Source organism: Quercus lobata, chromosome 1 (genome assembly GCF_001633185.2).
Source record: "Quercus lobata isolate SW786 chromosome 1, ValleyOak3.0 Primary Assembly, whole genome shotgun sequence".
NCBI classification, from domain to species: Eukaryota; Viridiplantae; Streptophyta; class Magnoliopsida; order Fagales; family Fagaceae; genus Quercus; species Quercus lobata.
This window is the reverse complement of record NC_044904.1, coordinates 17,208,572-17,224,405: the sequence shown is the minus strand read 5'-3', so window position 1 is coordinate 17,224,405 and position 15,834 is coordinate 17,208,572. Positions and strand designations below refer to the sequence as shown.

The 15,834-nt window shown below is 35.8% G+C and overlaps 2 protein-coding genes across 2 annotated transcripts; both read left to right on the top strand.

The window, feature by feature from the left end:
* Positions 1 to 5,593: 5,593 nt before the first annotated feature.
* On the top strand, positions 5,594 to 7,964 carry LOC115981508. The gene has a single exon (XM_031103703.1). The coding sequence runs from the start codon at positions 6,169 to 6,171 to the stop codon at positions 7,525 to 7,527; it is 1,359 nt and encodes a 452-aa protein (XP_030959563.1). The 5' UTR covers positions 5,594 to 6,168; the 3' UTR covers positions 7,528 to 7,964.
* Positions 7,965 to 13,489: 5,525 nt separating this feature from the next.
* Positions 13,490 to 14,634, top strand: LOC115982981 (AT-hook motif nuclear-localized protein 28-like). The gene has a single exon (XM_031105766.1). The coding sequence runs from the start codon at positions 13,547 to 13,549 to the stop codon at positions 14,498 to 14,500; it is 954 nt and encodes a 317-aa protein (XP_030961626.1). The 5' UTR covers positions 13,490 to 13,546; the 3' UTR covers positions 14,501 to 14,634.
* The last annotated feature ends 1,200 nt before the right edge of the window (positions 14,635 to 15,834 follow it).

The window sequence follows — 15,834 nt, the reverse complement described above, 5'->3', positions numbered from 1 at the left end:
CTGCCCGAGAGTCCCAAGATAATATACTCATTGAGCTGGGCGGGGCTGCTTTGCCGCCTCCGCCACATTGCCATCCATGTTATGTTCATTTCTTATATGTTGCCCTACTTTCTATTTCCCTTTACTTCGCTTCAGCGAGATTGAGTTTGGATTAAGCTCTTGTAAAGGACTCGACCCAATCCTCTTTTTGTCAAGAGAGACAACAGCTTGGAGTGGGCCAGTATTTTCCTTTTCATTTTTTCTGTCAATGCGTTTCCAATATCTAGTCTTAGGACCAATGGGCTCGTCAACCCAACCCAAATCCTTGTAGTATATCATTGCCATTGGCCTATCTGTGTGGTTCGTGTAGGTAGCTAGGCTTTGTACATTAACCAAACCCCTGAGTGGTAAGTTAACATCCTCTTCATCTGTCACCATCATCTCCTCTCCTATGGCTATCATTGGATGTGCTACACCTATCCCTGATGCATTTGACTTTTTTCTGTCTGAGGAATAGCCACTTTCAGGTCTTGTACATCCATACTTTTGCTCGGTTTCAACGACAGTTCCTTCTGCAAGCTCTGTTGCTGGTTTTGTCCCAAGTTTTGAGTCAACCGGTGCATGTGATTCCTTTGAATGTGTCAGCGTAGTGGCAGAGGGCCTAGTAGTGTCACTAGCTTGCTCATCCTTGTTTCGTACGAGGGTTTAGCTCCTTCCTTCACATTGCAGCGATTTTCAGATTTTGGTGGTCAGCTAAAGAACTCCGGTACATCTTTGTTGGAAGGGTGTTTGAATGGTTCACCTCTAAGCCAGGGCCCATATTGGTGTGGTGCTTTCTCTTTGCCGACGGAGGGTGGGCCACCTTCTTGGCACTCTTTTTCTCCATGGCCAAGTTTCCCACATGTATAGAAGAAATTTAGGAGTCTTTCGTACCTGAAGTAGACCCAGCATTGTTCATCATTTTCAACAGTTATCTTTTTTCCCCTGAGAAGCTTCTTGGTGATGTCTATCTTCATTCTGACCTTTAGGCATCTTCTCCATTGAACGCCTTTATCTGGCACGTCAACATTGAGGACCTCTCTTAGTTTTTTGTCTATCATCCAACCAGTCTCCCTTGTCCTGCTTTTGAGAGGCAGATTGAAGATTTGGATCCAAAATGGGCACCATTGGAGTTTAATGTCCTTCGGTGCAACGTCTCCGTCAAAGTCTTAGAGCAAGACTAAGTTTTTTTCATAGCTTCATGGACACATGTCCATGATTTTCTACCTGTCTTTTTTGTCTCCAAGGAAGAGATCTTCGTCAATATTTGAGATGTGGACACCTTTGTTCGTTTTCCAGGCCATTCTCATTGTCTTTCGTAGGGCTTCTATGTTTATGCTATTGCCTCCCAGGATGATATCATCATCCTTTTCCTTAGTGAGAGTTAGTTTTTTCCAGAATTCCTCAAGGTCATCTACCATTTCGGTTTGCTTTAGGTTTCTAGGTGAGGTAGTGATGGAGGGAGAGAAGAAAGGAGGGGAAAAAAAAAAAAGGTTCCATGGGGAACTATAGACTTCTTGCAAGAAGCAAGACCTACCTTGTCTCTACGCTCCTGAGAGGAAACGAGGGACACTCGATAGAGTGAAGAATATTTTGTTTAATATTTTTGTTGGTTATACAATCTCCTACTTGGGTTTCAACTTTCAATTCTAACTATATTTAGAGGAAAAAGAAAATCTATTAGTATCTTGATTTGATAAAGATAATCATTAAGAAATGAACATGCCATATGTCATAATTATATATACGCGCACACACAAAAAAGGACAATTATGAGTAATAAACAATTTTAAAAAAAAAATGGAAAGCTGTTTCTACATTCTCATCCCTTCCTCTCACCCTTTTACACCCTCGCATTCCTCTTCATTTCCACTTTCTGCAACAAAACATAGTGCTAACCTTAGTGATATTTTTGTTTGATCTTTTTGTTGGTTATACAATCTCCTACTTGGGTTTCAACTTTCAATTCTAACTATATTTAGAGGAAAAAGAAAATCTATTAGTATCTTGATTTGATAAAGATAATTATTAAGAAATGAACATGCCATATGTCATAATTATATATTCGCGCACACAAAAAAAGGACAATTATGAGTAATAAACAATTATAAAAAAAAAAAAAGGAAAGCTGTTTCTACATTCTCATCCCTTCCTCTCACCCTTTTACACCCTCGCATTCCTCTTCATTTCCACTTTCTGCAACAAAACATAGTGCTAACCTTAGTGATATTTTTGTTTGATCTTTTAGACTGTTAGATGAATTTAGTGTCGACATGACACTGATTGGGGCTGGGACCATGTAGTTATATACTCCTAGATGTTGAATTATGTGAAAATATTAGTGTGAATTGATGGCAACAAAAAATCAAAAGAGAAGAAAGAAAAAGACCAGCCTAATTGAAAAACAGGGGAGGGGCTTCACTCTACTAGTCCAAGCAAGTGCCACCTAATTTTAACAACTTTACGTTCACTAAGAAAAAAAATGAGTACTCGCCAAAGTGGGAATGTTGTGTCTTTCGTAGAAAAGTAAAGGGTGTTGATTATGCCCATTTGCTCACTTCCCTGACTTTCTTGATCAAATGTGGGCTAAGCGTGCCATTCACAAGGGACCTACACCATGAAAAGAACTCAGCACCTACTTGATCAACCACTATTCATTACTTTTTGATTTTCCCAACAGTGCATATATGGTATTGGATTTGCCTTCTCTCTCCAATCTCCACTGCTAAATACATTAATTTTCATATAGTTTAATTAAGGTGTGATAAGCATGTGTACCAGAAACGTTTAATAAGTTAATGTCACGCTAAAAAATTCATTACTTTTTTCATAATTATTGAGTTAGTATGTTGTGATTGGCGTATGACAAAAACAAATATACGAGATTATATGAAATCTATGTTGTTCTAATTGGCGTATTATTAGATTATTGCCCAATAAAAGCACCATATCTTAGTCGTACCCAGATATTGTTATCCAAACTGCTTCCAATAGAAAATAGAATGCAATGTAATAGTGTATAATTTAATGTATATTTCTATTTCTCCACGTAGGTCCTAACTAAATCATAATTACAAGGAATTATTTTGTTGGTACGTCATAATCTGATCAATTTCAAAACGATGTGCCTGTTTGATTAGTACATACATAACTGTATTTATGGTGTAACAACGTCAAGCAATGCAAACTCTACCTGTCTACCTCCAAAAACGGGTGGTTTCATGCAAATGTGGATAATTTTTCCTACTTGAAAAATAATATTCTACCTACTTAATTATGAACGGACACAGGTTAGCTCTAGTGCATGGGACACGTATCATATTTTTGCCATTTTTTCGTATCATGTCGGCTCTAGTGCACTGGAGTTAACCCTTACCTCTTATAGACTGTCATGTCATGTTGAATCATGTTCATAAGAGATTGTTTACCTCCTATTATGAAAGCATTGTTGTAAGTGTAAATTGGCTGTTGGTAGACTTTCTAGCTCGGCCTCTGTTTCCCAATAAATTGATATTAGAGCCAAAGGTTCAGCTTAGCTTGGATAAAGAAATCTTCACCCATATGTGTTCGGTGTATAGCTCTATGAAAGCATGGATGACTAGCTCTTGGATTGAGTTGTGTTTGGTAACAATTACATTTAATTTGGTGAAAATCCTGTATATGTGGTCCTTATATGTGGCACTCATGGATTTGTGAAAGACTTTAACACTTGAGGGAAGTTAGGTTGATGTGATTAAGGCTCATACGCAAAGGGTGCTGAGGAAAGCAATAGAAATGAGTAGTTGTTATACATTATTGCCTTAAATTTGTGAGGCTCTATGTTTTTTGGTTGAAATGGTGTCTCAAAATGTGGACAAGTATTAAATTATTAATAGATTCTTAAGTCTCCCAATGTTTCTCTTGGAACTATCAGGCACAACTTATTGATCTTTACGCAATTTGGTGTCACACTAGTGGATCTTTGAAGGACACACATGAAAGGGGAGTTGGATTGTGTGATAGAGACTCACTTGTGAAGCTCTTGGATTTGTGAAGGACGCAAGCGAGTTACATTGATGTGGTAGAGGCTCACATGTGAAGCTCAAATCTAAAGGCTTAAAGGGCATGTTTGGTAGTAACTTTCAAGTGTTGTTCAAAATGATGTGAAAATTGTAATTTAAAAAGTGTTGTGAAAATACATGTTTAAAGTACTCATAATGAAGAAAAAAAAAATTGGTACTATGTTTCAAACAACATATTTTAAAATATGGAAAAAAAATTATTATGTTTGGCACGTGTATGTATTTTTTTAATATTTTAAGTGACAACTTTCTAACAAATACAATTATTTTATTAGTAATATTTATTAGAGGAGTACACGTGAGAGAGAAGGGAGGAAAAGAGAGAGAGAGAGAGAGAGAGAGAGAGTTGTAGTTATGTTAAATCTTATCAAGTGGGTCCCACACTTTTTTAAATATTTACAAAAAAGCCATTGAGTAATATTATTTAAAAACTGAAAACCGGTAAAAAGAATTTTCAAAATTTATTATTTAATACCTTAAAATGAGAAACGTAACTCAAATGCTCCTAAATAAAATCTCATACCAAACGCTTTTTTTTTTTTTTTTTGGGCTCTACAGTTTTTAATATTTAAACATTGAAAATTATTATTTGAACTATCTTACCAAACATTTCCTAAACATTTGGGTCGAAGAAATGTCCCAGGCACATATTTAACAAACTTTTGGTGGTTTTGTTGGACTTTTCTCACCCAAACAAAGTTACAAATCTAAAAAGTATGTAGATTTAAAAAATAAAATAGAGAAGATCCTGTTTTAAAACCATAATACGAATACCTCATGTAAAGTACCAAAACCAGTTAGGTGTAGATTAGCTTCTCACAGGTTAAAAACTTGATCAATTAAGAGTGATTTGACAGGCAGACAATTCCTTCGTGAATGGGTCTACTTGAGAAATGGATGAACATACAAAAATAGCAGCATATTATGATGAGTGGAAAACAAATTCAAATACCTGATTCAAGTCAGGACAAGCAAAACTTTTGGAGAGCACCATGGAAAAGAGATGCTTAAATTCAAAGAAAAACTTATTCACATGCAGTAAAACTTTAGGTATATGTAACTGGTTAAGGTAAGACTTATCAAATCATATCATTCACATGGTGAGCCATATGTCTCTCTTTTCTCATGTACGTACAAATCATGGACCAAATTGATTTGCATGTCAAGGCCAATTAATTGGTGCCTCATAATTTCTCACTATCAATGTAAACATATTTCTTTCCCACATGGAGTTTGGGGACATTTGAGCCACTATGATGCCTTAAAGCCAGAGAGAGAGAGAGAGATGATCTTGGTTTACAGCTTTGTAGAGCATCTATGAGAGAGAGGTGGGGAGAGTGATAATGAAGGTTGGGTCAAGTGGGACCTCCAATAGCCTCAGTGGAGTAAATTAGTCACTAGCAGTGGAAGCTGCAATGTCAAGCAAAGGAACCCCCCCAAATTTCTCTATCTCTCACCCACCCCCTAAAAAGAAAGAAGCAACAAAAAGAGTGACATAAAGCCAATAGTAACATCATCATCATCATCATCATCATCATACTCCATAACATCATCATAATCTCCTTTGATTTTCATTTTCCCTTCATTCCCACCAACTACCATACATACCCACCTCTTCAAACTTGCAAAAAACCAAGTTACTTCATTTTATTGTAACTCTCTCCAACCCTTCTTTTCTTTCTATGCTTCTGTTTGAATTTTCATAGGTAGAACTCGTCATACTTCTTCAAGAACCCACGAGGTCAGAGATATTGAAGCAGGGCTTCCAATACTTCTTGTCAATCATTCCGGTACTAAAAAAACTCTGTCCTTGTTCTGTTTTTTGCCAGTTCTCTCTCTCTCTCTCCAAGAATCCAACTTTTCCCTGTTTTAAATATTTCCTTTTAAGTTAACGTACTTGAACCTTAGTTACTCAGAACATATCAAAAGGATACAGAACTATAAACACACTGTATCAATCTGTTTGTTTTGATTAGTTATTTCGCTATATCAACTCTGTTTCTGTTCTGTTTTCCCTGTCTGGTATCTATCTTGCAAACCAAACAGAGAATTGCAAAATATTAATATACCCATTAGAGAAAACATTGAAATGGATTCATTCAATCAAACCACTGGCTTCCGTTATAACCCATGCTCAAACAGAATGAGTCATCATTCTGATGATGAATCTGAGTTTTCAGGGATTCTTGACATTTATGTTCATCATGCTAGGAACATTCACAACATATGTATCTATGATAAACAAGATGTCTATGCAAAATTTTCTCTTACTTATAACCCAGATGAGACTGTCTCAACTAGAATCATTAATGGTGGTGGTAAAAATCCAGATTTCAATGAGAACTTGAGGTTGAAAATCACCCAAGTTGATGCAGTCTTAAAATGTGAAATTTGGATGCTCAGCAGGGCCAGAAACTACCTGGAAGACCAACTTCTGGGATTTGCTTTGGTCCCAATTTCACAAGTTGTTGGCAAAGGAAAGGTGACAGAAGATTACAGCCTCTCTTCCACTGATCTCTTCCACTCCCCTGCAGGCACTGTCCAATTGAGTCTTTCTTTAGACACTTCTCTGCCTATTAATCCCTCTGCCAAGTCTTTATCTGAATCAGCTACCAATTCATCAATATCTTCAGAAGTTGTATTGCTTGATAGAAAAATCTCAGAAGTGATCTTAGACCCAGGAGAGTATTCCAGGATTGAATTTCCGGACATTAATGTTGTTAGAGAGAATCAACAAATGGTGTCTGAGTACTTTGACTTGGCAGGGCATGGCTCTGGTTCTAGGCTTAAATCCACAGGACTCGTTTCGTTTCTCCAACTTGGTTCTTCTCCTCAATCTGTTGATGACTATGAAATGACTGTTAATTCATCTGAGGAACATCGTGGTGGATTGGATTCTCCTAATGAAAGCATACAGAATTCTGGGTTCTTAAGTTCAACTACAAGCAGCATAAGTGATGACAGAAACTCGGCAGATTCAATCGAGAAAAAGAGTCGTTTATGCGGTGAATCATCAAATTCCGTCAATGTCTCAATCACTACTGAGGCTAATCAGAACTCCGGTGCTAGTCCAGACACTCCAACTTCAAAGAAGGGGACTGAAATCAGAGATGAAAAAGATTCACATTTCACAAGCAAAGAGGAGGAGAACAAAAAGGATAGGCATATGGGCTCTGCCAAATTTGGTCAAGTTTTTTCACCTCCACTTGGGAATATCAATCTTGAGGCTGAGCAGTCTGCCATGCAGCAGCAAATAGTAGACATGTATATGAGAAGCATGCATCAGTTTACTGAATCTTTGGCAAAAATGAAGCTTCCAATGGATCTTGATAAACCAGAAAGTGAAGACCGTGGTGATGTGATTCAAAACCATAGCACCAATTTAGAAATTGATAAGAAGAAAAAGGATGGATCGCGTGTGTTTTATGGTAGCAGGGCATTCTTCTGATTGCTAATTGATGCTGCATAGCTGACAGTGAGTTTGTTCTAGCTAAATATGGAGTTTAATTTATGGTAACTTTTGATTCCTCTCAGCTTCTTATGTGTTATTCATGACAGATTTCAGTTTCTTGAGGCTTACTTAACCTCTTCCCCTATGTTGATGTCAGATATTTTCTTGAAATTTAGTGGCATCTGTTCCATTGACTGAAATAGCTACATGTTAGTATGTTACTGATTCATGAGCTTATGATAATTTTATTATCGTTTGGGTCTGCTTTGAAAGTTGTTTGTGTTGTTAGAAGTCTTTGTTTAATATCACTCGGGAAATTGCTGTTACTAGTGCAGTATTAACTATTAAGTCTTTGTATATAAAGCTACTATTAGTATTTATACAAGTGTATGTATGTAATACACAAAAACAATTTTATATTGTTTATAATGATATTGGTATGAGGTCTGGAAACATGCATCTAGTTACTTGCTTACAATTTCGTTTCAAATGTGTATGCCACAGGTTTATTAATTTTCATTTATACCGTCCATTTTGAGGACAGATTACAGCTTATTCCATACTTCTTAAGCCAAAGGAATGGTGTACATCATTATTCTAACACTCTTTAATTCGTGGGCACAAACTACTCTTCAACGAATGGGATCCAATAAGTAAACTTCTTTTTTGACAAATTAACAAAACTGTATTCAACAAAACCAATACAACTGCAGAAGCAGCAGAACAGATTACAAACAGTGCTATCTGGGAAAGCCAGAAACAAGAACCAAAAGCTAACTAAGCCCCAAGGAAGTTTTCACAAGCTACAAAGATACCTGTTTCAGATAGTGACAGTGTACTCAACATTCTTACACAGAAATAATTTATATCTAACATCCTGCCTAATGGCTGCTCGGATAATATTAGCTTCCAAATGAACTTCGCGTGCATGAATTCTAGGCATCTAGAAGTATGCTATACTCAAATGTGGGTATAACCCAGCAGCCAAGCCAAGGTCCCAATCAACTTCTGAAACCCTTTAAGCTTTTTTACAGGCTACAGCCCAATCAATCTCATCAATCTAGCCTCCAACTCCGTTGTTGAGCAGAATGTAAGAATTGGACTTTCATTAATTGGTCTTTTGTTTTCTTAAAACGGGTTGAATGTGAGTCAGTTAATATATACGAGGGTACCATTAGTATGCTGTGGTCATATAATAGGTCTTCGACTCTTGTTACACCTTTATTTTTAACAAAACAAGAAAAAATTGTGTTGTAGTTTGATGTGAGATAGAGTGTGTAATTTGAAGCTTAATCTATGATGAGTGGATACTCACTATAAACATTAAAGCTAGGCTGCTTCTCTATTTCTAACATTAGATGAAACCCTATCTTGCCCCATCGAGAGTCATCTTGAAAGAAGAAAGAGCTAGGAGAGGAAGGCCTGCCCATGCCGTGTGCACATGAGTTAATTTTTGTTGTTACTAGTTAGTTTTGCTTTAACTCATGCCATCAAAAGGTCGGTGATTAAATTCGTGTTATTTTTCATGATCATTTGTATTCTGTCTTACCAGCATATTTCAGTTGAATCTTACAAAGACAAGACTCTAGAACATCACCCAAAATTCTATTAAAGAAAAAAAAAAAAAAAAAAAAAAAACAGTTGCCCAAGGGACTCAATTTCGCTTCTACAAAAAACAGTTTCCCTTAACCTCCAATTAGCAAGTCTTTGTTCAGTGGAAATACTATTCCACAAAGCTAACTACACACACACACACACACACACACATATATATATATATATATATAAGAATATCAAAATCATCTCAGTTTGAAATGGATCCATTTCATAGTTTATATTACAAATTTAAAGGTGTATTTAAATGATGTGAATTGTTAATCCAATAAATAAAATCTCAACTATGAAATGAACTCTATGAAATAAAGAGGATTTTGTTACATACAAAAGCATGCTAGAGAATAGCGTTAGCAAACTGTACTAGCCTTCACTAGAGAATATCGTCCCCAAAATAGCTTTGCAAAGTGTAAAATTTTATTTTATGTAAATTTTTTGCAATCCTTCCCAAAAATAGGCACAAACTCTTTCTCAACGAGTGAGTTCCCAGTTCCCCCACCCATAAATTTTTAACTTAAATGATAAATATTGACTGGAGAGGGTTTGAAAGGAAGGAAGAGCACCTATTCTAGCTAGATTATGGGTAAATTACTACAACTTGTTAAAGATAAATCATTTAATTTAACTGTTCAAAACAAGGTGAAAAAATGAGGAATATGTCATTTTTATTTGTCATCAAAAGCACATGTTTGTTGAATAAGGCAACGGGGAAAGACTGCAAAATGTGAAAAATGACAAAATATATATATGAGCTGGTCATAAGGGTGCTTGAAAGGATTTGTTGAATTATTCGATTTCTATTCAATTAAAATGTTGAGACTCCCAAGTTTAGTTGACTGTTGACCCATGATACTTTTATTCTTTATTTGTTCAGAGTTCTAACAATGTCATTTTTGTCAAACTTTTACAATCATATTTGCTTCAAGTTGTATCAACATTGTCAAATACCAAAAAAACATTGTTACTTGTCTCTACATTTTAATTGAAATAGAAATCAGGTTTTTTTTACCCTTTCTAGGAATAAAAATGATATATTAAACCATCTTTAATTTCGAGAAAAATGACCTGAGAAGAAAGAGAGGAGATGGAGATAGGATCATCCCAATTACAAAAGGCAGCTCAACGGATTACATTGTAAGTCAAAAAGTTTACATTCCTTAGAACAAAAATGAAATCTCAAGAAGTAGTAATAAATGAAATCTCAAGAAGTAGTAATTCAACAAAGCCGGTCAAGCATCCTAGTTATGACTAGCCAATTGTTATGTTACCATATGGGTAGTCCTCCTACCCATAAATTCCTTACTAGAGTAAGATTATGGTTGAAAAACAATACACAATTTGTAAGACCACTAAATTTTCTGGAGAATAGTTGAATGTGATGGTGGCTCGTGGCCCTGGGAAAGATGCCCAATGTTTTTCAAAACAAAATTTGAAAAGTAATGGTAATACAAAGAGGATTTAAAAGGGGGCAATGAATGTAACAATAGGAACACAACGAGCCACATTGTCAACAAAATACAGTTCCAATTGTTTTCAAGAGTTTTCATAGCTATCTTTTTGGCAACTCTTTTGGAAGGTTAAGAGCCATTGGCCATGGTGGGTTTCAACCATAATTGAAGATAATCCTAGCTATGCTCCAGCATACTGAGATATGCAGTTTATTATCTCTTATCTGTCCCTAGTGTAGTTTTATCTTTCCCATCAGCCTAGCTAAAGCAACATTTAGTGAAAAAAAATAGCTAAATTCAACCAAAACTTCCACACATCAACCTCAATATTTTGTCCTAAAAACTTAACAATGGACAGTGTCCTAAGTACATCTATTGAGCACTGTTCACTCATTACACTAAATAAAAATCTTATTTTATTTACACATTGGGAAGAATGGGTTAAAAAAATATATTTGAAGAGGGAGAAAATAATATTAAAATAGAATAATAATAGAGTACTGAGGTTGATGTAGTTTTTTATAAATACTCGTAGTAGATTAGAAAAATTAATAAGGTGAGTTTTTTAGGCTAATAAATTTGCTAAAAACCCACTTAGGCTAATGTGAAATTTGAATGCTCTTTATGAGTTATATTATGAGTTTATGACGATGTAAGCTATTATCTTTTTTTTGGTTAAAAAATAGAGAGTATTTTTTTAGGCAAATTACATGGCAGACCTTAAGGGCCCAAGCTCATCAGCGAGTGCCAAAATAGGCCGAAGGACCCATATCAACCACGAACAATGAAGGTCATACAACCAACTGAAAGATAAGGCCATAAGGGCATAAGGCCCACAGCCTTACAAGATATGCAATTTGATTTGTGGTCCAAATCCATGATGAATGTTAATATGCTTTGGCCTTTAAAATTTATGGATATTTTTATTTTGATTATTTTCGTTTTAAGATTTATGATTTATGATTTATATTTGGTTCCTTAATGTGTGTTTTAGTACTTTTTTTTTTTTTTTTCCTTTTTGACGCTTTATGAAAATTAAAATTTTAACATAAATAGCCAAAATGAAAACACCCAAAACTTTGAGAAAGCAAACATGTACTTTAGTCCATTTATAATATACATATAGATTTATTCTTATAAGATAATTTTTAATTCCCTAAAAATTCCTCTTGAGTTTTTGAATTTATAAGATTTAACTATTCTTTTTCCTCTCTTTAGTGAGAGGAGCTCATAACTTTTAACGGAGTTAAAAAAAAAAATTAATTGTTTTTTTTTTTTAAGAATAAGTATTTTTTTATTATTCTAAAAATCTCTCTCCCCCCTCCCCCAATATGTAAAATTTATGACTACCCACCTAAGTGGATGCTTGGAATCATACATTACATTTAGGCTTTTTGAGTATTGGTTTATTAGTAGATACAAATTATTATGGTCTTACCTAATATGGTCTCTGTGAATAACTGTTATTTTTTCTCTTTTGACTGAAATAGATAATCATATTTAAGTATATTCTAAAAACCGTTTCATGGTTTGAACACTAAACTTTGTTTTGAATTTAGGTTTTTATACCAATGCATTAAAAGAAATTAATTAATGTCTAAAATTAAAATATTTTGATAGCTAAAATTTCACCTTTTAAAAAGTTTTAACTACATCTTGAGACAATTAGAGTTAAGCCAACACTTTAGGGATCCGGCCCATCCATCTAATCTTGGTTGAACAAACGAGTTTCAAAATTTACAATAATCAACGACAAGTTGAATATTTTCAATTAAATCAAGTGTCAGGTTTCCCGTATGAAAATCAGACAAACCTAACTTGTTTGACAAAGGTTTGAATAGTGCTTTATTTATTAATTATTAGCATTTCTCTTGCTACCCATTGTTCCACTTTAAGTGTTTTTGTTCCTCTTTGATGAAAATCTCAATAGATATCTTTAGATATTCATCATCCTTTTGATCATTTTGCGATCGTCATGATGCCTCATAAATCATAGATTGCTAGTGTTATCATTGACCCACGGGCTCAATCAATTCAATGATCAAGTGAAGCTTATTGTATTGATTAACAATCTATGCATCGATGGTCGACAATAGTCAGAGCTTAAACCTATTATAATTGGATCAATCAACACTAAACCCAAATCCAACTTATCTGTTATCACCCTAGGAGATCATGGGATAAACATAGAATATCATAAATTGTCTCCCCCCCCCCCCCCCCCCAAAAAAAAAAAACTTCTGTTACTTATGGCCTCCTCTCTTTTTGGTACTAGTTCCATTGTCAAAAGTTTCTTCCTATATCTTGAGATAGGAGCTAGAGAGAGAAGACCCTATGAAGACAAAAAGGAAATTTGGTCCCCACCTCAAGCACGGGTCCCACTTTCAATTGTCCCTTCCATTTTTGTTTAGAGAGTTTTGAGTTGTCGTCTCCCTCACCACATGATACATCCCTCCCCATGTGGCTAATCATTCCGATCAAAACTCTCTCTCTCTCTCTCTCTCTCAAACATTTTCTCTCACTAAATCTCTCCATTGGGACCCTCCAACTCCAAGTAGACCCTACACTCAAACCTGACTATGTAAGCGTTTGGATTGGGCTGATAGTGGCTAAAAGTCATATTGCGTTTTCAAGATTTTTTTTTTTTCTTTTTTTCTTGCGTATAAACAGTAAAATCACATTAATCACATTATTTTACCAAGAAAAAAAAAGTATTTTTTTCAGTACTGTTATACACTGTTCATGGATCTCACGATACTATTTATATATTTAAAAATTATTTTACTACAGTATTTTTCAATTTTTAATTTTCAATTTCAGTAATAATAAGTTGAATCCAAACGAACCCTATATAGCCCCTCCTTAAACTTAACACCACAGAACACAGTGCTCAAACTCAAACCATTACTTCCTCTCTCTCTCTCTCTCTCTCTCTCTGTAAACATTTCCCAACAATGGCGGATTATGGTGGTGCAATCTCTCTTTCCCAAGGCCTAGACCTCTCTCACACCTCAGACGATGAGTCCTCTGAGCACAGCCCTCGTAGCATGCCTACTCTCTCTACACCCACACCACCTAATCCTGGCTCATCATCCTCTTCCAAGCCCAAGAGAAAAAGCACCACAACTCTTTGTGTCACCGAGTTTGGATCAACCCCAGAAGTCTCAAAGAAACCCAGAGGCAGACCAGCTGGGTCCAAAAACAAGCCCAAACCTCCCATTGTCATCACCAAAAACAGTGACTCCGCCATGAAACCTGTCATCCTCGAGATCTCCGCTGGCAACGACGTCGTGGAGACTCTCATTCAGTTTGCTCGCAAAAGACACGTTGGTATCAGTGTCCTAAGCGGTTCAGGCTCCGTGTCCAACGTGACACTTAGACACCCCGCCGTGCCACACGCTCCAAGTCTTTCCCTTCATGGACCCTTTAACCTCCTTTCTCTCTCGGGTTCATTTCTTGGTTATTCAACAACATCTTCTACTAAACCACCCTCTTCTTCATCATCATCATCTCCTTCTTCTTCTTTTGTTTCCATTTCTTCTTTTGGTATATGTCTTGCAGGGGCACAAGGGCAAGTGTTTGGAGGGATTGTTGGTGGGAAAGTTATTGCGGAGAGTTTAGTGGTTGTGATGGCTGCAACATATACCAACCCCGCGTTTCATTGTCTTCCTAGTGATGACATTGATGAAGCTCATCATGAAGAGGTTAAGCCTAACATTGATTCTGGCGGTGGCGGTGGTGGTGGTGGTGGTGCAAATGCAAACGCTAGGGAGACTTGCACTACTAACAGTACAAATGCTATGTCCATGTCTATCTACAGTACTGTAGGTAGTACAAGTCCAACCCCTCTCAACTGCATTGCTCCTGATGCTATGCCTTGGGGACCCACCTCTCGTCCTCCTTATTGACTTAGATCATATGATATATAACATGCAAAATTCAAACATTTACTATTGTAGTTTTGTTAATTATTCTCAGTTTATTGTGGTTAGTTGGATCTATTGGAGGTAATGTGAAATGGGTTTCGTTTTGCCAGCTGCAAAATCTCATATATTTGTGCTTGGTACTTATTTTTTGTGTGTGTTCTCATGGATCTATTGGTGCTATTCATTGTTACAAAGAAATATGTTTGTGTTTGTGTGTTGTTGTTCATAATGTTTGTCCCTTCGAGGAGGTGGTGGTGGTGGTGGGTCTGTTGACTGTGTTCAAGGCTTCAAGGTACGTTTACTGTTTGTTTGTGCTGCAGGCTAGACAGGTACTGAATTAAGAATAAAACCTGTTACACTATTTTCAACTCATAATTTCAGATCAAAAAATTGTTGTGTAATAACGTGTGTAACAACACTAGTTTTTAATCTTTGAAGCATCCAAAATTTTGTCTCCATCCTGAAAGTGATGGACTGTGATATGATTTAAAATTAAATGGAAAGTGAGTTGCTTAGAACACATTAATAAGTGATTAGGCACCTCGCAAAGAACACAAAGTGTTCAAATAAAAGCTCTCAAGGTTTATTTTCAATCACATATACAACTGATCTACAAAGTGCTTATTTACCCTTATATTTAGCTACTTGTGCTAGTTGTTTGCCATTAACAGCCTCTAGATGGTTGACAAATGTATAAATATTATTGACAAATGCTTAAGCAATTATCTAATTAACTAACTAATTAGTTAAAGAGGATTTAGATATAGCTATTTGAAATGCCCTGCATTACTATACCATTGCTCATGTGTGTAACTATACGTGTAACAAACACTTCCCTTACATGAAATTACACTTTTTATAGGCTTGTAGCATCCAAAATTATTGTCTCCGCACCCCCATCGCATCGCTCATGCTTCATGCGATGGCTGATAAGGTGACAACTGACAAGTGATAAGGGTTGTAACATGGAATCAACAATTTTTTTTATATTAATAAGAAATATTATGAAATTAGAAGTACAAAATACTATGCTATGCCTATGATAACAATATGGCATTATATGTGGATGGATACCTTTAGAACTAGGTATATATATATAGTCAATGGTCGATTGTACCTTGTAAATGGGTTTTGCTTGTTTTATGCTAATATTTCAAAAGCTTTGTCCTTACTAGTACTACTATTTAAGAAGAAATGAGACAGAGTAAAAAAGTAGATGGATTGGGTGTGGAAGTAATGTCACATGATAGATAAGAAGGTATGAAGAGAGAGCAGAGTCCAGATTCCAGTCAAAATCAGAATACTGATCAGAACAT

Coding starts and splice junctions, on each gene's coding strand:
- LOC115982981 (XM_031105766.1), top strand. CDS start 13,547: ATGGCGGATTATGGTGGTGCAATCTCTCTTTCCCAAGGCCTAGACCTC.
- LOC115981508 (XM_031103703.1), top strand. CDS start 6,169: ATGGATTCATTCAATCAAACCACTGGCTTCCGTTATAACCCATGCTCA.